Here is a 25,720-nt window from a genome sequence, read left to right on the forward strand (position 1 = left end):
GAAAGAGAACTACATGTTTCCTCGCGCACCTGTGAATGTCAAAGCTGTCACCAGACTCGGCATTCCTTTTCAGATTGTTCAGTAATGTTTCTGTAGCCATGTTGATGAGGGGAGCCATCTGAAAAATGAGTAACATGCCCACAAAGATATTAGCATAGCAAACACTGCTGAACCAATAGGCCTACATGTGTTTATAATGTTAATACGCTGAACAAAATTATAAACGCAACACTTTTGTTTTTGCCCACATTTTTCATGAGCTGACCTCAAAGATCTAAGACTTTTTCTATGTACACAAAAGGCCTATTTCTCTCAACTATTGTTCACAAATCTGTCTAAATGTGTGTTAGTGAGCACCACAATATTAATCATCCATCCACCTCACAGGTGTGGCATATCAAGATGCTGATTAGACAGCATGATTATTGCCCAGGTGTGCCTTAGGCTGGCCACAAGAAAAGGCCACTCTAAAATGTGCAGTTTTATCACACAGCACAATGCCACAGATGTCGCAAGTTACTAATTAGCTATGAGTATTTTACAACTCGATTTTTAAGTCAGTTCAATATAATCAAGTTCAATTCACTCATAAAGCTAATTTGATTTAACTAAAAAATTTAAGGCAGCTGAAATTGGTGAAATTTTTACAGTGTATGATATAACAACCACATGTACAGTATATACTGTAACGTATAACAAGACCAGAGACACACTTTCTGAGATTCTGAGAACTGCACTGCTTCACGCCTGCAATCTCTTTTTTGAGATGAGATGCTCTCTTCAATGCCGTGGTTTTCCTCCCCGACACCCATGACTGAAGCCTTGATAATCCAGCAGCTCCTATGAGGCGTATTGATTCAAGAGATATAGTCTTCTTAAGAGCAGAGAGAGATGATATATGAAGGAACTGTGAGAAAGAAAGTATGCACAGGACGCTCTGTCCAGCCCTACAAAAATCTGAATCTGAATGACTGAAATGTTTGGCGTGGTGCTGGTGATATTAGATCAGCGTTCAATGACTTAACCGAACCTGATCAAATCATCCTCGGGATTGCTGAAAAAACTACCTTAAACCAGACAATACAACCTTAAATCAGCATTAATGTACATGCTGATCCTGTTGACTTGTTTTGTCTAGTTCACTCCACTCTTTCATTCTGCCTGATTCCAAGCAAGCCTTACTTCATTATTCAGTGATTTTATCTTAAAGGCAGTTCACCCAGTTCATTCCAAACCTGTATGACTTTCTTCTGGAGAACACAAAAAAATATAGTTGGAAGCAGTGTTGGGTGTAACTAGTTACCAAGTTATTATTAGTTACTGTAATTTAATTACTTTTCCCTTTAAAATGTAAAGTAATTGATTACTCTTATTTTTTCTGTAATTTAATTACAGTTATATCAGATGTAATTGAACTAAATGCTGTGTAATGTGTACAATAGTGGAATTGACATTAAAATTCAAAGTTTAACTTCAAAATGCATTCATTAATGTATCTTTCTCACATTTGTAATACTTAAGTCAGTTAATAAGAGTACTTTATGTAGTTTTATATTATTTATTTGAATGAATTAAGAATGGTTACGTGTCTGTCCTTGAATCACTTAACTAATCAAGGTTGATGTAGGATATAGAAAGTAATTAGTAATAAGTAACTAAATACTTTTTGGAGAGAGTAATTTGTACAGTAATCTAATTACAATATTGAATATGTAATTAGTAACTAGTAATTAATTACTTTCTCAGAGTAACTTACCCAACACTGGTTGGAAGAATGTTGGTAACCAAACATCACTGGTCCATCCCCATTGACTTCAATTGTTTAGGCACAAAACCACCAAGACATTTCTCAAAATATCTTATTTTGTGTTCTGCCTTAATTTCCAGATAAACTTTCTGGATGCATTTTAGACTACAAATGGTTAAAATTCCTGAAACCGAACAAATGTAACTAAACTGCAACCACTTAATCAAAGCAAAACCTATGTTGTACAAAATAATATTCACCCTAGAAAGGTCAAGACAATTTACTGTGCGAGTTAGCTGGAACAAATGACATCTCGGTGAGGCTTTACTTTGAAATAAAATTTGACGAATAGGTATGTGTGTGCATGTGTGTGTTTGTTGATGCATATTGACTCGGTGCAGGCGGGCAGATGAAGATGACTAGAAAGGCTCATGAAGTACGACAGGAGCAGTGTGCTTCTGATGCTACACCACAGCTAATGAAAATCAATACAGGCAGCAAGTGTGTGTGCTACACATTTACACATACACACAAAACGTGGGGCTCGTTTACGCTTTCAACACTGGCAACCGTAATTTCGAACCCCAATTCCCATAAAACCTTCTGCCAGAGGCTGCTTATATTTAACAGTGAAAGATCTCACGTGTTTGAAAAGGCAGTTGACCATAAGGGTTCTGTTTACTGTAATTAAGTTAATGCACATGCTTTAAGACGCAGCACAGAGAGTTGGATTCAAGTACGCTTTAAAGACGTTTATGAGCTCATTAGAAGTTTGCATACATGCCACTGTGCAAAATGTCTCACCCACACTGTTCACAAACGTAGAAGAGAGTGATGTGCGAGGATATTTTCGACATGATGTCACACCGTGCTGAAATTAGGGTGGGTGGATGTCACTCTCGTTCATGTGTGTAGTCCACATGTGTGTGAGAGCCAGTGAGAAGATGGAAAGAAGACATGCTTTTTTGCTCTCACAGCTCACCAAAGATTCCTGATGGACATGTTTACCATCTCAGCCATGGCATATGCCAGCGTATAAGCAAACATACTGTACATGTACATTACAGATGTGGCCAAATCAAATGACACCTTTGCATGTTTTTGCAGTATTTCTGGGAAAAACATTATATACATGTAGGCCAATTATATATATTACATTATACTTGAATGTCCAAATTCGCTGTTTTTCAGGAAATGGAAAAACACAGTACTTTTGAAGTGATTAAACACTGTGTTGTCAAAGTTGAAAAGCACTTCTTAATGCCCTTTATTGGTTAGAAAATGAAATATGGAGATACAAGGTTTTAGGACAGAAGCGATATTATAGATGCTTTATATTTTTATATATATTTTATATAATTATTAATATATTGTTATAATATATATTTAAATGTTATATATTTTTGCAGAAATACAGTATTATTTTAAAACATACAATGGTGTTTATTAGTATTTATATAATACTATATTACATAATTTGTTTTCTGAAATTATATATATTTATATATTTAAGCATAAGCCTACTACTTATAAGTGGTTTTTATAGAAAAACATGCATTGTGCCTACATTTTTAGAATACATAAGCAACCCCTTAAACACAGTTTAAAAGCTTTCCCACAATGCACTTCAATGCATGCAAAACTCTTATCATAACAAAGGATGACTACTTTTTATGATTTTCTTGAAATGCAAACGTGAGTTCCAAAAGATTTCAATATTGTTGTGGAAGACTTTGTGGCCTTGTTTGTAACTATACAAATAACATAAGGCCAACTCAAGATTTCAAGATGAAATCTTCCCAGATTCTTGGCGAGGGTAAAAGAGGACACCACGTTTCCAGCTTACACCCTAGACAACAAAATATTTTAAAGGGTGAATCGACATTGACAACATAATTTAAAGCAGGACTTGTTTCATCAGTGACTCATTTAATCTTGTTCAATCATTCAGTTCACTAGAACATGAAAAAGCGGTCACATGAGACCGAGAATCGATCCTGTCGTATGATGTAAGATCCGATGACTAGCACTTCACAACACATTAGCCAAGAGGACGAAAGAGCAATTAACTGCTGTCACGCAAGACCACCCAATCACAACACGACTGTCGTATGTCTCAGCCAATCACAGCCTCCCGATCATTTTCACATCCACTCCGCATCCATCTTTGTTCTCAGTGATGTCATGTGAACTCCTTTGTGCTCATTTTTCAGGGTTTGCTGCAGACAGACATTTCGACCTCATCTTTCTTTCGTCTGTCTGTTCCTCCGACTGCCGCGTGCGTCTCTTAGTTCGCTTTCATCATTATGTCACTGGGTTTTCTTTCAGCAAAAAACTGTGCATGTAATGTGCAGGAAATACAATCCTTGCAACAGGGAGAATATGGAAAGATGGCTGTCAAACTCTCTTAACATCTATCTCTCACTCTCTCCCTTTGAGTTCCTGTCTCCCACTTAAACTAATATTCACATATCGTGGAGTTGATCCTCTAAATGTTATGCAAACAGGCTCCAACAAAATTAGGCATTGTGAAAGCAGCCTGACACGACCTCCATCAACAAATCTCTTGCGACACAGAGAACAGCACCAGCTGAAGAGACACATGCTGTGCTAAGACTCTCAGATGAGGATTCAAAAGCACATTTTACTGTCAGGGTTCAATGCTTAAGTGGTGTCTTTTTAAGAAAAGCGTGTTCTGCACTCTCTGTAAAAGGCTTACTTTGATTTTTGCCAAGAAGCATGTGTTCCTGGGTAAACACTCTATCAACCCCAATCTGGGCCAGGGGTCCGTAGCGAAGATCATTTTCTTTCTTTCGAACGTCATGATATTTCTATTGACTATTTGAGGGAACATCAAGCAATGATTTGTGTTTTTGAGTCAAATGCACTTCTTTTTCGGGTGACTTAAGCTTGAACAACATTCTAAGCAACATTTGTAATTTATGATTTGGGGTTTAAACAAAACAAAGATATTGGTCCAGGAACACCTTTCAATGCTTCCAAAAATCACGGTTGCTTGCACAACAGACCAAAGACGTCTTTTTGAGCATTCCTAACTCCAAATGCTGCGTAACTCCACACTAGCCATGAATGTGTGTGTTCGTGTGTGAAATGAGGGAAGGCAGATTACCATCATGGTGGGAAATTCATGCTCATTTGAACATCTGATAACAAATCTCATGCCCTACACTGAATTTACAGCTTATGCAAACCACTTTTATGACTGTTATGAAAATATGAGAGCACCTGTATTTGTCCAAGTTTTTGTTCTGACCTGTTCCAATGCTGCTAATTTATCAACTCAAGGCCGTAAAATGTGATAACATAACAGGAACGATTTCTTCCCAGAATGCAACTGTGACACACATTCACGTAGGAAACCAGAGCTCACCTCTTTCATCTTGGCAGCACTGAAGGATGGTGTCAGGATGCTCCGAACCCGCCTCCAGCGTTCGTCCTTTAGCATAATCAGACTCTCACTCATCGGTTTAGTCCCGCCCCTGATAGTCTGCATCGACAACACAGTTTGTACACGTCTTAAAACACAAGTCTCAATACAAAACCTAAAGCACAAATCATCTTCCATTGGTTTGTCAATTAAAGGTCCAATTTTTTAGAGGATCCATTGACAAAAATGCAATATAATATAAATAACTATGTCTTCAAAGGTGTATAAAGACCTTACATAATGAAGCGTTATGTTTTTATTACCTTGGGATGAGCTATTTCTATCTAGAAACACCGAAAGGGAGGGGTGAGCGGTAGGGTGAGCCATTGGTTGCAATTCGCAACCTCGTCGCTACTGTAGATGCGGCTAAATATTCATATACTGCACCTTTAACAGCAGTCAATATCTGAATTATGCCAAATTTAAAAGTAGTAAATGTTAAGCCTGAAGCATACATGCTTAATGCATGCTTAATTTTCCTCTCTTGAAAAAAACCCCCCAGTAGAAAGCCAACAGAAACCATCAATTCTAATGGTTTCCATTAAAATAACATCATGAACCATTAGCTTTTTTTCATTAAAACTATTATAAAATACATTTTTGTAGTGTGTTTTGGGAATTATTCCAAAAGGATCAATCTGCCAGATAACGCCCCTCCAATTAACTCCATCACAAACCTGTAGACAGCATTACAGTGTCCATTAAAACCAATACAATTCCCATTAAACCATTAAATCCATTACATTTTCTGTTGTGTAATAGGCAGAGTTCTATTGTTTTTTGTTCAGCAGGGACGTGTAGTGTGTCCGTCTTTTTGTAGTTCTTTTCTCTCACATGGACTACTGCCATGACATGGCAACAGTTTGATAAAAATGGCTACGCTTGCAATAATAGCCTATATCATACTTCTCTAATTATTTCTGTAATAAACTGTAGTATATACACTGTACATAATATGCACATTTTATGTATGCACACTACAACACAGCATACTACATTGTAAACACATTTTTTGCTGCATTACTTTACATGCTACTCAGAATAGAAAGGAACACGTTCTTGGCCAAGCGTCAGCATGCACATTCACACACTTTTAACTGTCTGAAATGGCTTCATCACATGGATTCATATTGGCAGTGTTGTTTTGAATAACACTCTCACTTTCATTAAAACTACCTTTGTATACTTAGCTGGCCAGGCATAGATTGTTAGATGTTAGAGAGGTAACTGAGGCCAGGTGGCAGAGCTTTGTGCTGGGTCGACTTTGATGATTAGACAGTGTGTGTGTGGGGGGGGGGCACTTATTTATTAACTAACTAACAAGGCGCCAACACATACTGTTTGTTTGCTGTTTGGTGCCATGGCAACATCCTTTGGAAATTTGCTTGTGGGATGCATTGTAAGTACAAACAAACACACACACACACACACACACACACACACGCACACGCACACACACACACACACACACACACACACACACACACACACACACACACACACACACACACACACACAGTTGAAGTGATGGCTGATAAGCCCCAGTGGTGCACATGGCCTCTGTATTGATCTGGCCCTCCCATAATAGTTTCTTTTGCACATTTCCCAGCATGCTTTGCTTTAGCAGCAAGGCCATCTTATGACCTTTGACTCTGCTTTGATACATAAGTCATGTGATCATTTGTTTTGACCTCTCTGGTCCAACTGAGTTCAAAGCTCTGGTGCCTTTTGACAAAACGATAGTGCTCAGACTGCGTTTGCTTTCTCCATTCATATTCACACATACATCAACTTCTGTTGAATGCACACAACTGTGAATAGTATGGCAAACCTATCCCTGTCATTGCTGTCAATTATTTTATGACACGGTGTGTGTGTTTGTGTCCTTAATGTGAAATGTAGCTAGCTATAAACATGTCAACAGGATAACTATAACCAACTTGCTTAGCAAGATTCGCTTCAAACATTTGCTCCATTATGACAACAGTTGATCTGAAAGAGAACTAGACCAAGAAGACTAAAGACCGAGTTAAAGGGATAGTTCACCCAAAAATGAAAATGTTGTCATCATTTACTCACCCTCAGGTTGTTCCATGAGATCTGTTTGGTTACTGACATTCTTCCAAATATCTTTCTTTGAATTTAGCAGAACAATGAAATTTACACAGATTTGGAACAACCTGAGGTCGAGTAAATGAACCTTTAACCTTGTTGTAAATATAAAGTTAATATAACTTTAGTTAATATAAACTGTACTGTATAGATGATTTTACCCCAATGCAGAAAAAGCAATACATTTATGAATATATTATTATTATTATTATTAAACAAACTAGATGATGTTTATTTGAAAATGTAGAAATGCTGAAAGGTTCGTGTGAGGGTTGGGGATACAATATAATGTTGGTACAATATAAAAATCTTTATATGGAAAGTCCCCATAGTGTATGAAACAAGTGTGTCTGCACCTGTGTGTGTGCGTGCCTTGTTTTTATATCCAGGTGGGGACCTAAACCTGAATACACACCAGCTCATGGGGCCCCGTGTCACTGTGGGGACCAAAATTGAGGTCTATCGGCAAAAAAGCTTATAAATCGTACAGAACGATATTTTTTGAAAATCTAAAAATGCAATGATCTTTAGGTTTAGGGGATAAAATATACAGTATAAAAATCATTACGCCTATGGACTGTCCCCACGGAGATAATAAACCAGACATGTGTGTGTGTGTGAAATTCCACTCTTAAAAATAAAGGTGCTTAAAAGGTTCTTCACAGTGACAACCATTTCTTGTTCCACAAGGAACCATTCAGTCAAAGGTTCCTTAAAGAACCATCACTTTCTTACTTTTTTAGAATTTGAAGAACCTTTTTTCGCCACAAAGAACCTTTTGTGAAACAGAAATGTTCTTCAGATGTTATGGAACCAAAAGGTTCTTCTATGGCATCGAAGAAACGTTGAAACACCCTTTTTATTAAGAGTGTAGGCTGTGTAAATGTCACACTCACCATCCTGTTTGGGAACCTACTGAATTCCTTCACCATCACCTGCCTGAGTATTTCAGGGTCTGCCACGATCACTATCGGCCGACGGCCTAAATAATAACTGACACACACAGACAGAGCAAACAAACAAGATGAAATGAATAAATAACAGTGCACCACTCTAATTCCCTGGGAGCAGCAGCATAAAAAAGAACAAAGGACAAACGCACACACAGATAAAACGCATCACGTCTGTGGCTACAGACCCTGCAGACACACATCTGTCTCACGCACACCGTGTGTGTGTGTCAAGGTCAGATCTGTGAGAAATTTGATGAGGCTTCTGGGTAGTTTTTTTTTTGTAGTCACGCGTGGCAGATTTCACTGTTGAGGTCGTGCCATCTTCGCTGTGAAATGGAGGATTGAGAACGTGCGTGTGTGCTGGCGTGATACCGTCTTCATTCAACATGCAACTTCCTTTTATTTTGACTGTATTTTGACTGTATTATTTCTTTATTTCCTCGAGAATCAGTTTCACAGGAAATAGCAGGAACAAGCGGATAATTAAACACCTTTATTAAGCGCTGATAATTAGATATGAAAGCTTTTAGGCGAATAACCGAAGCCCTTAATCTAGTTCATACACGCTTCTGGAGTGTGCTAAGGTTCATTACAGCGTCCAGTGGCTGTAAAGCCCAGCTGGTCCTTGAAGCTTGCACTGTACAGATGACACACGCCTGACTTGATAACTGCCTAGCTCGCGCCTTGCCTCACTTCATAACGTAGCAGCTTGTTTAAAGAAAACAACGATGTCATCGTCCATCGCGAGGTTTCACTGTAGACATCATCAGATGCTGATAAATCATAAAAAACACTCCAATATTCCATAAAAAATGACTTCAAAGGGACCAGTGTTGGGTGTAACTAGTTACTAAGTAATTAGTTACTGTAATTTAATTACTTTACCCTTGAAAAAGTAAAGTAAGGGATTACTCTTATTTTTCTGTAATTTAATTACAGTTACTTCTGATGTAATTCAACTAAATACTTTGTGTAATATGTGTGTGTGCAGAAGAGGAATTGACATCAAAATTCAAAGTCTAACTTTAAAATCCGCGCTTTAATGTATAATTCTCACATTTGTAATTAATAATAATACTTTATGTAGTTTTATATGATTTATTTGAATGAATGAAAAGAGCCGTTTCATGTCTATCCTTGAATCACTTAACTCATCAAGGTTGATGTAGGATATAGAAAGTAATTAGTAATAAGTAATTAAATACTTTTTGAAGAGAGTAACTTGTACAGTAATCTAATTACATTATCGAATGTGTAATTAGTAACTAGTAATTAATTACTTTTTCAGAGTAACTTACCCAACACTGAAAGGGACAGTTCACACAAAAATGAAAATTTAGTCTTCAACAAAACAGAACCGTTCTCGGACACCGTCTACTACCATAGTAGGAAAATGTATTTGTTCTGTTGAACACAAAAGAAGATATTTCAAAGAATGTAGAAAAGCAAACCGTTTTGGGGCATTTTTTACCAGTGTCATTTTTCCGACTATGGTAGTCAATGGTGGCCAAGAACTAGTTGGTTACAATCTATTTGGTTATAAGCATTCTTCCAAATATCTTTCTCTGTGTTCATCAGAACAAGAAATGTCTACAGATTTAGAACAACCCGAGGGTGAGTAAATGAAGACAGAAGTGTTTTTTTTGGGTGAACTGTCCCTTTAAAACCACCAAATACATTTCTGTCAAGTGATCTTAAACCTTTAACTGGTAGTGTACCAGATGGTTTGTCATGACATCTCACCCATACCTTCTCATTAGAAGTCACTTAAAGATATTCTAAAATCATATCTGACAGATATAGAGTGAAAAATAAATGGCACCTTCACAAAGTGGAAAACCACCCTTTCAGCTCATTTTAAGCCGAGTGCTTCTGCATTGCGCTAAAACTTCTGAACTCGGTTGACTGATGTCTTGTGCTCCGGGAGCCGACAAGGGTTTTAAGGAGAGTGCGGAGCACTGATACGTTTTTCAAAGCCCTTTGATTTTCTTGAGGAGCTCAGACTCTTAGATTACCCTAACCGAAAGATGTCGTAATGTCTCCTGACATATATCCACACGACTTCGAATTAGATCCCTTTTCCGGTCCCGACACAATCCAGATCCCAGTGAGTGCACACACACAAACAGACAAAATATTCTTGTTATATTAGACACAGGAAGCACAGTGGCACTCTCAGCTTTGATCTCCCGTGAAGAAAAGCCAGCCTCTCAGGTGCAGGCACATTAAACCACAATGTCTGGCCAGTGACTGACTAAATTAGAGGACAGTGTGCACACTGTGAGCTCATGCTGTCTGAATATGAATGACAAGACTGAGCATACCTACTGCGTGGTGGGAAATAAAGAGGAAAACGTCTTATCACATCAGCGCACGACCAAACATGTTGTGCTGAGGCTGTTTTGTGTTGAAATAATTCTATAAATGTGGAAATGGCTCAAGCAATTATGTTGCTTGCTTTGCTTTTGCTCGTAGAAATATAATCAGAATTTTTTCCATTATGCAGAAGATAATGAGAGGTCTTTCAAATTTCACCTAACAAAACAAACAGGCTTTTCACTATTTTTTGTTTATTCATGTAAATGGGAAAATAATGAAATTATTAATTAAAATGATAAATACTTTTAATTGAATTGATATTCAGTTGTAATAAATATATATAAAACATATATTAATTAAATATTTATGTAACAGTTTTTTTCTACGATTTTTTTCTATTCTCAAAGAAACAAAACAAACTTATCTTTCAAATGTTTTTTCGCTCGGACGCTTCTGACCTCAATCAAAATCCAGACACTTACCCACACACTCGTCCATACTTGTTTATAAGATCTGCATGTGGACCTAAAAAACCCTGAAAATAATCATAAAAAGAAGTATGAAAACACAACAGAGACCATTTGAACATTTCAATGTCAATTTTCCGCTGTCAAGGTCTTGCATCATCTACAATCTTCAGTCAACAAAGAAAAGCTTCCCTGATAATTCAAGCCTGCCTTGATTCTTCTTGAATATAACTGTGATTGACAACTTAATAACTGTTTCAGCAGAGTCCCTGTAAAACAAAGGTGCGTGCTTGTGTGTGTAGGTAACATTCACTTTGCCCTTTTCTCTGGTAAAAGGATCCCTGTGAATGTGTAAAAGACCGAAGTTCCTTTACTTACAGTTATGCTGTAACGTATTGAGTTACATAGAGAAGCAATACAGAAGTGAGAGATCTGTCGATCTCAATGTAAATATGTTCAATGTGTTTCAATGTTCAGATTTACAGTAAAAAGAAATGTCCTAAGAAATGTTAATGTCTTTTTTTAATGCCAAAATTGAATGCCCAATGCAGTTTTGATAAAATCACTACTGATATTGTTTAGAGAGAAAGAGACAAATGATGCAGAAAGAGATAGAGAGCTAATACGATTTTCAGTGGTTGAGAAGTTTCTCTATATTAACACATTCAAGAACATTTGTATGTGAAAGGCATTATTTACAGATATTATTTATTCAATTTAAGAGTTCCTTTTGCAAAAACAGATCACCCCTCGTTCACATTAGAAGCAACATGATCCCATTCATTTCAATGGAAAGCTGGCGACTTCCGGCGACACGCGCAGTAGCAACCGTTTTAGCGACTCGACTAAGTTGAAATGAAGAGCGACTCTCAGGAGCGACAGCCAATAGGAAGATGGTAGAGCTAACGTGATCAGTGGATGTCGTCACTCAGGCGACCACTTGTGGGAACGCCCACTAGCGACCTAACCGCCAACCCCTGGCAACTCGCAGCGACAAAGTCACTTATAATCTCAATGCAGCATAACTCCATTTATTAAAAAAAAACAAAAATCATGTTTTTATTGTGTTAGTTAGCTCTATTTCTTTTTTTTTAGTTGTTATTATTACTTAATCAAAACAACCCAACAGCAGTTTGATTGATGACTTAGAATGCACAATAAAAAACGGATTTATCTGCTTTTAAAAATGAACGCTTCAATTATTTATTTAAAATTAATTCATTATTAATGCCCTGAACGCTTACATTTGTCAGTATGGCTTGTGAATAGACCCACTTGTGAATGCAGGGTATGCCGTGCAAGCCATTATTGGATCAGTACCAGTAGAGGTCAGTACAGAGCAAACACATCAATGATCTCAGCTCTTAGATTTATAGATGTATTTCAAAGGCCCGCTGAGAAAATGATGAAAACATCCATAGCAGTTTCACAGTTTGATATATTTATTTAGTTCTGAACAACTTTGCAAGTTGCACTGTGGAAATTATTCAAGACTTCATGGCGCTAGTTAAGAAAAGCATTGAACATTAAGCCGGGCAGCCGATTGCTCTGCTGTCTCTACAAATAAAGAAGTCTACCACAGTGGCACCAAACAGCCTGCCCTATATCCACTTTTGTTGTGTTCTCCCTGGTAGGCTTTAAGCAGAGACGCATGCATGTGTGTTTCTCTGTAAGCAGTTGGGTGTGTGTCCTGTTCTGATGTCCTCTCCTTCAGCCGTGCATTATTGTCCTGTCGTACGGCCATACACTGTGCGCATCTGCACGTTCTATGTTTTGCATCCTAGTGTGCTGTAGTCAATAAGAGGCCAGAGCACGAAATACAATGACTCAATTTAAACAAATGAACCGCCTCTGTCTTTGGCTTCATTGGGGATTCATCTCAGACGGATACGATCAATACACTGCGGCCTGACCGAAGAGGACAGTCACACTCAGCGATCTTTAGCGAAGGTCCTATTGGAATTGTCTTAAAAAGATGTCATCATGTCATCGCTGCTAATATTCCCTCTTCGCTCCAAAGAGGTACGAGATATGCAGTTTCAAGAATAGACCTGTGAAAAAGAGACTATTATCGAGGCCAAATTCTATTTTACACTTTTATTTTTGGTGCATTTATAACGTCAAGCTTTCTTTAGTATCACAGCACTAGACTTCTGACTACGAGCATGATGTCTAGAACACAAAAGAAGATATTTTGAGATGTCTCTGTGGTTTTGTGGCCAGACGACGGAAGTCAATGGGGGCCAATGTTGTTTGGGTACTAAAATTCTTTAGAAAATCTTCTTTTATGTTCGGCAGAATAAAGAAAGTCATACAGAAATGGATAAAGAGATATCAGGAGTGTGTGTGTTTGTATTAGAGAGAGAGAGAGAGAGAGCTGTAGCTATGTTGTTTAGGATCTTAAATGGGCCGAATCTCATGTCTGTGAGTGTTGTATTTGGTAACCGAGTGTGTCATGATAATGTGCTTCTGTGGGTTGCGGGAGACTGTCGGTTAGCCTCTAAATGTGACTCAATCTGCTCCTCCATGCGCGACCCCGTCCGTCTCTGTAGATCACTTCCTGTTACCCATGATTCTCTCCTCGCACCTCTGCTCCTTTCTGTTCGATTCATTCCAAATATATAATTTTTTTCGCTTTTCTGTCTCGCACCTGCCACGAATACACGAGGAAGAACCCAGATGCAGGCAGCGTTGAAGGGGTTTAACAAAAGGGATTTATTTAAACAAACACCAAACAAAAACCCACGAGGGGGTAAAGTAATAAGCACGGGGGATAATAATACAGGTAACAGAAACAAGGACTAAGTAAACACTAGTCTAACCAAACACTAGACATGAACTAAACTCAACACTTACTGAGACAAGATAAAATAATCCAACAACAGGAACACGAGTATGATGAAACGGTAAGCACGTGGGTACAAGGCACAATGGTACACACACCATGAATACACAACGAACGAGCACAAGACAATAGACACCAGGGCTTTTTAAAGGGGAGGGGCAGGTGCGGGGCATGAACTAATTAACAATCAATAACGAGGGATACAAGAGGGCGGGGACAAAGACGAGACCTGGAGAGAGCATGTGGAAGGCCAAGTGGGCCAAAATGCCGGTGATTCTGTAAACCTTTAAAACTTTATTGTGTCTTTAAAATGGCGGTTGCTAACAAGTTGCTAAAAGCGACTACTTCCTTTGGCGGGTACGTTAGACGTCATGGCGCATATAAATCTCACAAATAATGCAACATGGGCACAAATCTCTAAAATCATTGTTGGGGATTCATTCACATAGTACTTACTTACCAGGGAACACGTTTTTAATAAAGTTTGAGAAAGGTGTCAGAGGTTTGGTGGTGGTGATGTCGGAGATATCGAGTTACCGGAGTGCAGTCCGTTTATAGCCTTGTGTTAGCTTTTTACTTCTGCCGATTGTATTTAGCCTTCAAAAATAGCAAATATTGTGTTAATCGATAAAGATGATCTTGATAGACAAAACGTGTAAACTATGAACCTTTGTAAATCACCGATCTTATTTTTTGCGAAGGTCTTTGGGAAAAATGCATAGGCTTTCGGTAGAGGGAACCAGCATGGCACAAACTTCCAGGTTAGCCTACAAAAATACATCATCTCTGAGGCACTCCATATAAATATAGCTCTCATTCAATACAAAAAATATCAATAACTACAATGATGCTTTTACTCAACATAGCCCTATAAAATGTTCATGCTTTTTAAAGTTAATAGAAGCGATAGTTTTAGTAGGCACATGATAACATTGCAGTATACCTTATAGTCTCTTCTGCAATTCACATTTGCATTTAAAGGATAGTTCACCAAAAAATGAACATTTTGTCATTATTTACTCCAACTCGAGTTGTTTTAAACCTACATACATTATATTGTTCCACTAAACACAACAGAAGATGTTTGTAGCCGAACAGTTCTGGGGCACCATTGACTTCCATTGTAGGAAAGTAAACAACTATGGTAGTCATTGGTGCCCCAGAAAGGTTTGGTTTCTTACATTATGCTTAATATCTTCTTTTGTGTTCAACAGAACAAAGAAATTTATACAGATTCGAAACAGCATGAGGGTGAGTAAACCATTTTTGGGTGAAAAATGGTTTAATGCAAAAAATGCTGCATGATTTTTACGTCTCACCTAATTTCAATCTTGAATTTGATTCACCTGTCATTTGAGAGGAAGACTGTGTCTCCAGAGCCAAACATCCAAACACACACATACAAAGACATACAGGATTTAGCTGAGAGGATGGCCTCCAGAATTGGGTCAGAGGATTTTGCTAGAGCAATGCTCTGGAGACCACCGTTTGTGAGTGCGAGTCTGCTGACGTGGGCACAAATCTACACGCACACTAAACCATTCGCACAAAGGGTGCACCGCAACATACAAAAACCCCACGCGCTAAAAAAAGCTCATACCTTTTAGTTCACCTGGGGAGCTTCATCTAGACATGTGGTAATTATGCGAGACAGAGTCGCATGCATATTAATTTATGCCTTTCTCACCTCCCTCTAATAACATTTAATCACAACCAGGAAGACGTGAATAGAGATGAAAAGAAGAGATTAAGGGTGGAGACAGGAGGGAGCGCGAGGAAGAAGCGGCTCTGTCATAACTGGGTGATGGAGAGATTGAATGAATTGAGTGTTTTGAGCAGCAGGCTGTGTAGCCCACCACGGTGGTCTGACAGTAATATATTGATCTGGGATTCTATTGAGGACCAGAAGAGCATCAGAATTGATTTCAGAGACTCATTTAAAGTGTGTGCAGGTGGCCTAAAAATACACTGAGATGCCTGAATTCCCATTAATATCACATACACTTTTGTGGGTTGTATTTTACCCCTAAATCAAAAGACATGACATAAGCAATTACATTTTGCATAAAGAAACTTTGCCATGAAAAATAATGCCATAATGCAAACCATCCCTAGTTGCTGAGTAAATTCAGACAGGTTCGCCTTCCTTCACAAATAAAGGTCTCATTAGATCTCTTTTAATACACATCACATCTTTATCATTAAACTAAATACAGTCTGAAATGAGTGTCCCCTCATGGCACTCAGATTAAAAAAATGAAAGAATCAAAAGTATTAATTCTGCGATATTAAACACACCCACTCCTTGACCGTCATTTGAATTATCATCGTAAAAAGTCCATCATTCCACACAGCGGCTAATCTGTTTGGGAATCACATGGCATTAGATGGCATTGGAGGTAAATCATCTTTAATGAACAAATCTAATGAAGTGAAGCTCAATGAGAGAAACATCATTTTTACACCTTTAGAAGGACGGTACGAGGTGTGCGCGTGAGAGCAAGTGAGCTGCAATGCAAAATAAGGAAAAGATGTCTTACGTTCCTAAACAGCATGAGGTTTCCAAAGAATGGCGACGGCTTTGGGTGTTTGATGCCACAACGCTCCAGAACGGAATATGGATAGATGGAATACCTTTAAAACAGAAAATATACAATGAGAAGTGTGTACAATATTTGGAAAAAAACTTTCAATTGAATAGATGAATATGAATTTAAAATTTATTCTGTTAAGAATACTAGAAACTAGTCAGCATATTTTTTTGAATGTTTCCTTAAACATTTAAAAAAATACAAATACAAAAAAATTACAATCATGTCTCAAAGATCATAAAACTTGCAGAAACAAGAATTAAAGGGACAGTTCACCCAAAACATATTCTGAAGAATGTTGTTAACTGGACCCCATTCACTTGCATTGGTTTTGTGTCCATACAATGGAAGTGAATGGGGGCCTGTGCTGTTCGGTTACCAACTTTCTTCAAAATATCTTCTTTTGTGTTCTGCGGAAGAAGTCATAAAGGTTTAAATGACAAGAGGGTGTGTAAATGATGACAGATTTTTCATTTTTGGGTGAACTATCACTTTAACAAAAGGCTGTTTAAAATAGTTTTAGAAGTAGGGTATATCACACTTTTTAACTTGTGAATTCTACCTTTGTTGTGGCCGTTTGAGCCTTGGGGCAAATGTTTTTAAGTAGGCCTCAATGAGTGGATTTTACCATAGAGGACCTTAGCTACAGGGCCTAGAACAATGTTTCACGTTGTCTACCCTCCCCTCAACGATGCTCTTAGTGCAGATAGGTAGGAAATGATGGCTTGTGCAAATACATGATGACACAAGATGTATGTGAGAGTGCTGGGAAGTGCTGCATTTCCTCTGAGTATAGGAAAGGGAACCTGCATTATGCATGAGGATTGCATAGGCTGACACGCCAGCCTTTGGATTCAACCACTTTTAAAGCACGACTTTGAAGTGAGCTATGGGAGAGGACAAGCGGCATTCGTTCAAAGAGAGTGCACTGTTTGTCCCATAAACTTGAAAAGTTAAAAACAAATATCTCAATTCACCAGAGGAAAAACAGAAGCGGGAATCTATTTAAATTTGTGCAGATGGTGATCAATGGTGCATCTAAAAACAATCAAGGTAACAAAAACATTTATGGCCATTTGTGAATTTCATTGTAACTTAGACTTTTTGTCTGAGAAACTTTTATCATGATTCTAACACAATTTATCTTAAGTTCAAATTCCTGCCACGGAACATTTTGTTGTTTTACCTTTGTCCCGATGTTAAATCTCTAAATATAAAAATCTACTAAAATATTAAAATAATATCTAATAATATTACTAACATGATTTTACTTTAATAGTATTACTAATATTATTTAAAATGGATAAAATACAGAGAATGAAAAACCCTTCTATATTTAAATTGTTAATAATAATTTAGTTTTTTTTATTTCTGTAGTTAGTTACCAAGGAAAATCAGAAGATCTTGAGAAGAATTATGAAAGGAATAAATAAAAGCAAATCAAGGTAATATCACTTGTTAACAGAATACTTTTATCGTAATTCCCAACCAAGCTCTAAGTTTGTCAATGTACGTGAAAGTGTGAAACAATTTTATACAATATTTCATAAAATTAGCCTCAGCACAACACAAGATTTCACCACAAATTAAACTGTAATTGAAAACAATCAATATTCATCAAATTTATAGGAAATGTAAACAAACCTCCTGTCCCTATAGTCACTGTTGAAAATGATTAGTAAACAAATTAAGCTAGGGCATTTTAAAAGTGTACTTCAAAGCTGTTTAAATTTCCCACAAGTCTTACATTTCTTCTAACCCTGTTTGCCACATCTTTCCTAAACAATAAAAAAGTACTGTGACCAAAATATTCTGACATTCATCTCTTTCATAATCTGCAGCTCTGCAGGGGTTCATTACCAAATTAATTGTCAGATTAGAGAGCGAGTCTTAACACGTGCTGTAAAAAAGCTGAAACTCATTTATGACATGCACTTAATTACACACAGACACGTTGCATGAAATGAATCAGTGCTCCAATCTGTCTGTGTCCAGATTCAGAATGATTTCTCACTCCAGCACAAATATATTCACTCCCAGCCATCATCCCGTAGTGACAGACATCATTCCCAAATCATTCAACTCATAATTGTTTCTAAGCGAACACAGAACTGCTGTGAGAGACATCAAGAGCCTTCAACACGCAGATCCGGTTCTTCCTCGGCAGCTGTGTGAAAGTCTTTCAGCAAAACAGGGCCAGAGTTGATTTGTCTTTCATAACAAGCAGATTGGAAAGTGATCAACAGTCTGTTACAGCTTTCCTGAGGTTCAAACAAAATCTCTTTGGGCGATTTTAAAGTTTTACTCAACAAGGAAGGCGTTACTGAAGTGTGACATCGGATGTATGAAGCAGAATTTTGCATATTTCATTTAACATATACTGTAAAAAATGAATTTTACTGTTGTTGTTTTTTTACAGATTTTCACGTATAATATTAAACTGTAATTTTATGGATTTTTGAAATACAGCAAAAAAACATCAAAATACAGGCAAAATATTGCTAATTTAGAAAAAAACATGTAATTTTACTTGACAAAACTGTTATTTTACAGTTTTCTTAGCGTCCAGCCGCCAAATTACTATTTTTATTGAATTTTTACATAGTTTACTGTGATTTAACATCGTATTTATTTTGGTTAAGTTTCATCAATGTACATTATGTACAATGTACATAAAGAAAAACTTACCATGTATTTCAATACCATATACTGTCTTTATTATATTTATTCATTATAATATATGTAAAGATGCTTTGCAGCAATGGAAATTGTGAAAAGCACTATATATAAATAAAACTGAACTGAATATTAAACAAAAACTCTGTTCTAAAACATAGGGTGGTGCTTCTTGTGCCACACAAATCCTGACGTAAAGCTCATAAAACACCATTATCACATAATTATAATGTCCTACCATAATACGAAAAAAGAATACACAAATAATAACTTATTTAATAATTAAATTAATAGCATGCATCATTTCATATAAAAATACATTGTAATTTTTTACGGTCTTAACTTTTTTAAGTACAATCAAATTGCCTTTACACATCTTTTTTTAAAAATATTTGACTCTTAAAAACTTTAACTAATTTGAGTTACAGTAACTCACCACCTGCCAAAATGTGAATGACTAGTAAAGATTGACACTTGACACTTTAAAGACGCTTTGAGTATACTTAAGATTATGTACAGTGATACATTTTTGTAAATTTAAGGTTTCTCGCACCAAAGACAACATTTTTTTTACATATAAACATTTCCATACCTCTAATATGGGATTACTTTTGTGTCAATAAAAATGAACGCAAACTTTAAAAAGACGAACAAAAATATACAATGAGAAAGAAAAAAACACTTTGATAATGAAAACAATAAACTCAATTGCAAGAATGTGACATGATTTTCAAATAAACTGCTATTTTTCTTAACAATTTTCTAAGTTTCGTTTTTGCCAATAATAGTTTTGAATTTGCTGCTAGATTGTTCATTTGCGCTTTTCGAGTTTTCGTTTACACTTCTCAAGTTTTCGTTCACCTTTCTGGCACAAATCTCACGTGTGGGCGGGACTTATGGCCACTTTACTCTCATTGGTTAGTGAGATTTGGATTGACAGCTCTCTGACCAGGAAGTCCATACTGAAGACCGTACAGTGTAACGAATTTTAGAGAACAATCTGCATGCTGTTATCTTTATTGTTTGTACTTAAAACTACTTTCTTATTTAGTAAGTATATTAGTAATTGGTATTTGAAGTTGGTAAGTCATGCACGGTGTGGATCCAAGCGTTTTCTTAAATTGTTAAGAAAAATAGCAGTTTATTTGAAAATCATGTCACATTCTTGCAATTGAGTTTATTGTTTTCATTATCAAAGTGTTTTTTTTTCTTTCTCATTGTATATTTTTGTTCGTTTTTATTGACACAAAAGTAATCCCATACTCTAAGGGTATACAGAATTACATACTGTAGAGAAGTAAACAGGCTTGTACAGTATTTGTACATTGAGTCTTGTGATTGGCTGACCTCCACATACTGATGTAACGTACACTGTTCATCAGGGCAGGTCATGTTACTAAACACTGAATAGATGCTTGTGTGTAAACATTCAAAGTCGTATGATTATAAGCTTGTGGTTCTCATGTCAAATTATGATCATTTCATAATGACCCCTTTTCCCATCTTCGTTTCCATACTGTAAATGATCAAAGGCTAATGGGAAAGAAGCTTTCAATTGCGAACATAAGAGTTTATAGCAGATTGAATTCTTATTTTTTCATCACATTAAGTACAGACTAACACAACATAAATTTAGTTTATACAAGATAACACACCACTGAATGATGACCAAGTGTAGTTAAATAAGCCTTTGTGTGTCTCTCCAGGCTAGATAAACAGATGTTGATATAGCTTATCTGTAAATATGCATGGCCGTTCCCAAGCCAGACTACGGGGGAGTGATGTGCCACGGGCAAAACAGACAACCCTTAAAACCCACCCCCATCTCCATGTTAAACATTTATTTCAACCATACTCTATGTCCTTCCCAAACTCAAATAGGACACATTGCTGGCAGGCTTTTTTCATAACACCTATATATACACGCGCACTCATCAACACAAAAAAAAGATTATTAAAAGGGAAAAAAATTCATACAAACAACTAAATTCTAAATTGGCGATCCATTAATGTGGGATTGCATAATGCAGTTAAATCCACCCAATATTACGGGCGAACCAAGTGAATGTCAATAACTCATAAATATCATTCAACATCAAAAAATGATTAATCTTTTAAACAAACTATTTTACCCAAAACTTATGTATGTTTTTATTAAAATTACATTTGCAATGTTGCCTTAGAAATGATCTGTCTATGTAGGCAGTCGCAGAATATAATTGGCATGTGGAGAATGTAATACCCATCAGACCCTTCATAGAAGATCTCAAAGAACAGGCCACCTGAGTGAGATGGCGATAATGGAAAGATTGAGACGGATAAGAGAGAGACAGCCGTTGACGTACACACAGCCGGAGTCACAGTAGATCTCACCAGAGCTCGGATCGGCTGCAGGATACTCTGTGCATGTGACGGTCTACAGAATAACAGAAGCATCCAAAACCTTTCACATGCTGGATTTGCTCAGATATACAGACTGTGATCTCTCTCTCTCTAAATATCTAAAAACACAGAGATAAAGGTGATGTATGTAAATGAAAAAGATCTTATTCAAATATATAACAAACAATTAAGAACAACATAAAAAACAAAGTTAATTTGAGCAACACGGATGCTTAAAGATGAAGTACCATGTGCCACTAGCATCATTAAACAAAATCATAGCCCTAAAACTCCACCTCACCTTTCACTCATCGACCTCACCTCACCAAAGAACTATGCTCAATACATCTTTTCAATCTTGCTATTTTACAAGCAATTTTGAAAAACCTGTTAAATGAGATTTGATTTATATATTTTAGGTACAAGTTCATGATCTGAACAACATACTGTATTCAACTTATATAGGGCCATAACGATCTAAGCGTATGGGGCAGGTGCACGTAGGGTGTCCGAATCCACTTATCGTCGCTGTCGGGCGGAAACCTCCTATGTCCAAATTTGGTCAATTTCATGTTTTTTCACAAATCGATGCTATTGGTCAGTCCCCATGTGGGTCTGTTATTTTTACAAATTATTAACCAATCTAAAGTGTTGAAAATAGCTTGAGAGCAAATCTCTTAACTCCATTGGACGCTTCAACTGTCTGAGAAGTCTCGTAACTCCACCTCTTCTTCACTCCGTGGGAGCCTCTCGGCATTACGTCTCCTGATTGAAAGTTTTTTTAGACAATAACGAGTGAAAATAGTTAGGTTAGATACATTTGAGTAGGCCTGTTTTCTTAAAAATCGATAGCTGTAATGCTTCGGTGCAGAAGGAAGCCCGTGAGCCACGAAGGTAAGTTTGCGAGCAGATTAGGCTAATTTCCGCCTATTAGACAGCCTAGTCAGCTCATCGTTTTTTGTATTACATCACTTATAGTTCTTAAAGCTTTAAAATAGAGTTTAGGAAGATGTATGTAACCACAGTCGTTAGCTTTGGTTAAGGATTGAAGCCTTTTCTCTTGTCAAGCGGCTCAACGCGACCGCCGACTTTGATGAACACTGCTGGCAGCAGCGACGTCTGTGTCCGTACCATTCTTATCAATGACAGCGTAATCTCGTATCTCCCTGCTCCCAAGTCATAAACCTTGTATCTCCGATTAAACATGGTTTTGTTTTCCATTTTCATGGAAATGTTGTGTTAATATGTTGGTACACAACAGTATATGATAGCAATTAAGGTATAATACTTAACTTTAACGAAACAATGTTTAATAACTCAAAAAATATGCAGTTTTTTTAATTTCCTGAAAAATAATGGTTTTGGAGATACAAGGATTCCGCCCGACAGCGATGTTATGCTAGTTTATTACAGTCGGTTTAGGTCCAAATCTCTATTAAACGAACAATGTGGAGATTTTAGCGCCAACCAGCGGCTCAGTCCACCCCTCCCTTTCAAAGCATTACGGTGGCTGCACAGAACTAGGATGTCATCGTGTTTTCGCTTCTTTGCGAAGGAGACGAAACGCGCTCTGTAGAGCAGTTTATCCGTTTAGGGCTACTGTAGAAACAACATGGCGAATTCCATGCAAGGGGACCTACGGTGTATGCAGACAGAAATAGCTCATTCTAAGGTAATAAAAACATAACCCTTCAACAATGCACCTGAACACACCTCGTCTTCATGGCGCTGGACGTGATAATGATGACTGCGTCCGGCTGAAACTCGCAAAAACCACTTGCGTTGCACCTGCCGTCGCATTGCGCCTGGATGTATAACAGCACCCATTGTCTGTGAAATATTCGGTGGCCTATATTCTACTTTAGAAGTGACTTTTTTTACAGTCTCTACACAGTTATTTAAACTATTTCAGATAAGCCTGTAAACAAAATGACATTTCTGTGTAGGCGTGCACTTTAAAAAATGAGTAAAGACACACGGCAGAATATACTATTGTGTTTTAGCGTTAATGGAAAAATGGCAGATTTTTTTTATAGTGTAGCGATTCTTGTGCAGAAAATCAGAAAAAGTCTGAAATCTGGTCACACAAATCTACTTTCTCCTTGTCGTTACCACACACACACGCTATAATATCTTGCTTCTCTGCAGAATAACACTCCGGCTTGTAAGGCGTGTTTACTAAAATCCCCACTAAGCTACATTTCAATATTGATCTTCAACATTACATAGCAGATGGTAATGTTTCAAAGAAGGACTGTAATTTAGTATATGGAGCTCCTGTAGCATTCAGACGAACACATTGATCCTGCTGGGCATAAAAGCGCCGGCTGTAATTGCTCGGAGCTGCTTCTAGTGTCTCTCTTGATCATTCACGACACATTTGATTTCTTCTCTACTGTAAAGAGCTTATTAAAAATGGGCAGCAATAAAAGCGCATCGATTCATACGGGATTAGTACGTTCTTTTACCAGGACCACAAAAATCACAACCTTCTCTTCCTCACTCTATCACAGTGACCCCACAAAGTGTGCATCTACAGTCACGCGGGCAGCGATGTGCGGTAGACCTCTAGTCTAAAGTTGGCGAGTTCACTGGGAACATGATGCCCAGAAACTGCTTGAACGGTTGGTGGTGGGCAGAGGATGAGCTCCCCGTGGAGCACGTGCAGTATCCGGACCTGGATCAGACGCTTGGCGGTCGCAGAACACACATTTATCTCAGGTAGCAAAGAGCTGATGCGATTGATCAGCTGTGGAGGAGCAGGCCCTGCGGCCCGACACGACACCAAACAACCTGCACCGGCAAGGCCAACAACGCAAGGCTAAGAACCAATGCAACAGACAGGGCCAAATGGTCTGAAATAATACACGCTTCAAATGTACACAAACGCACAATGATTTAAATATGTTTGAATGGAAACACACTATAATTCAAATGGTGTTTTTATACAGAATCTCACTGGCATGATCAAGGTCTCTTACAAAGTCCCTGTCACATCAACACACCGTTCAACAAAAGCGTCATGTGCCACTTGGACCTCTAAATGTCATGATACGCCCTCAATGTTGTGTCAATATACCGCCATACGGTCAGAGATGTGGCCGGGTGGGCTGTGCACGTGTTTAGTTTGGTTTAGCTCCTGATTGATTCAACCTGTCATTCAAGACCTGTAAAATATGCAAAAACAAGTAGGTAATTTGAAAAGTGAAAGTGACCTATTTCTCAGTTATGGTGACTCATAACCGAAATGTGACCCCTGAGCAGTGGGCAGCTATTACTGCAGCACCCGGGGAGCAAACGGGGGTTAGGTGCCTTGCTGAAGGGCACGTCAGCTACCTGCTGGCCCTGAGAATCGAACCGGTGACCTTCTGGTCACGAGTCCGACTCTCTAACCACTAGGCTTGATTTTAAAAGTGTGCATCATGAACGTTTAGCATTTGACATATTTACTTTTTATTCTTGCACACTTGGTGATGTATTTATGCATACGTCTATTTTAACAATGTTATGGACTACTGACTGGAGAAGATAACCAGCCTACACAACTGATGATGTAAGATATTCTTGTTTACAGATTCATGTTGTCGTGCTATTCAACCTAATGGCTGTATAATAGGTGCATGTTAAAAGAGTTTGTTAATGACCTCTAATACCTCGCAATTCAGCAGCTTTCATTTTTCATTGACACGTAGCAAACATATATTTTATTTAAAGTCATTTAAATTTCAATCATTCAAATGAAGGGTGTAACATTATACTGGTATTGACAATAACCGTGATTGAGAAAAGTGAATTTTGATATATTGTTAATTCTACACATATGATAAAATTACATATTAAAAAAGAAATAACATTATTGTAAACAATTCGGCGCCAGTATCTGTTTGACACTTAAACAAAGTAGGTGTTGGTATTGCACTTATACACAGTAACATTTTGCCTTTTAAACCACAATGGTTAGAAACTCTCTTAATACTAAAAACATTTTATTTAGTACACTTGAATAAAATGTTTCTTATTGTCTTAAAAAGGTTTTAATCTGAAGGTGCATGCTTAAATGTCTGTAAAATATAATTGTGCAAATATAAACTTTTTTCATTATAAACTAATACAATTGTATTTAATATTTTTTTTAAATGGATGACTTTGACTAATAATGAAAAAAGAGCAACCAAAAAGA

At 37.4% G+C, this 25,720-nt stretch overlaps 1 protein-coding gene across 1 annotated transcript in view; it reads right to left on the reverse strand.

Moving 5' to 3' along the window:
• Positions 1–25,720, reverse strand: part of tbxas1 (thromboxane A synthase 1 (platelet)) — a 53,114-nt gene that overhangs the window by 17,916 nt on the left and 9,478 nt on the right. The window contains exons 3-7 of the mRNA XM_057347977.1: positions 16,432–16,525; positions 11,062–11,114; positions 8,204–8,300; positions 5,139–5,255; positions 30–118 (exon numbers count right to left, since the gene is read on the reverse strand). Of these exons, the coding sequence (XP_057203960.1) occupies positions 30–118; positions 5,139–5,255; positions 8,204–8,300; positions 11,062–11,114; positions 16,432–16,525 (450 nt within the window). The remainder of the gene's footprint in view (positions 1–29; positions 119–5,138; positions 5,256–8,203; positions 8,301–11,061; positions 11,115–16,431; positions 16,526–25,720) is intronic.

The sequence above is a fragment of the Triplophysa rosa genome, linkage group LG12, assembly GCF_024868665.1.
Source record: "Triplophysa rosa linkage group LG12, Trosa_1v2, whole genome shotgun sequence".
NCBI classification, from domain to species: domain Eukaryota; kingdom Metazoa; phylum Chordata; class Actinopteri; order Cypriniformes; family Nemacheilidae; genus Triplophysa; species Triplophysa rosa.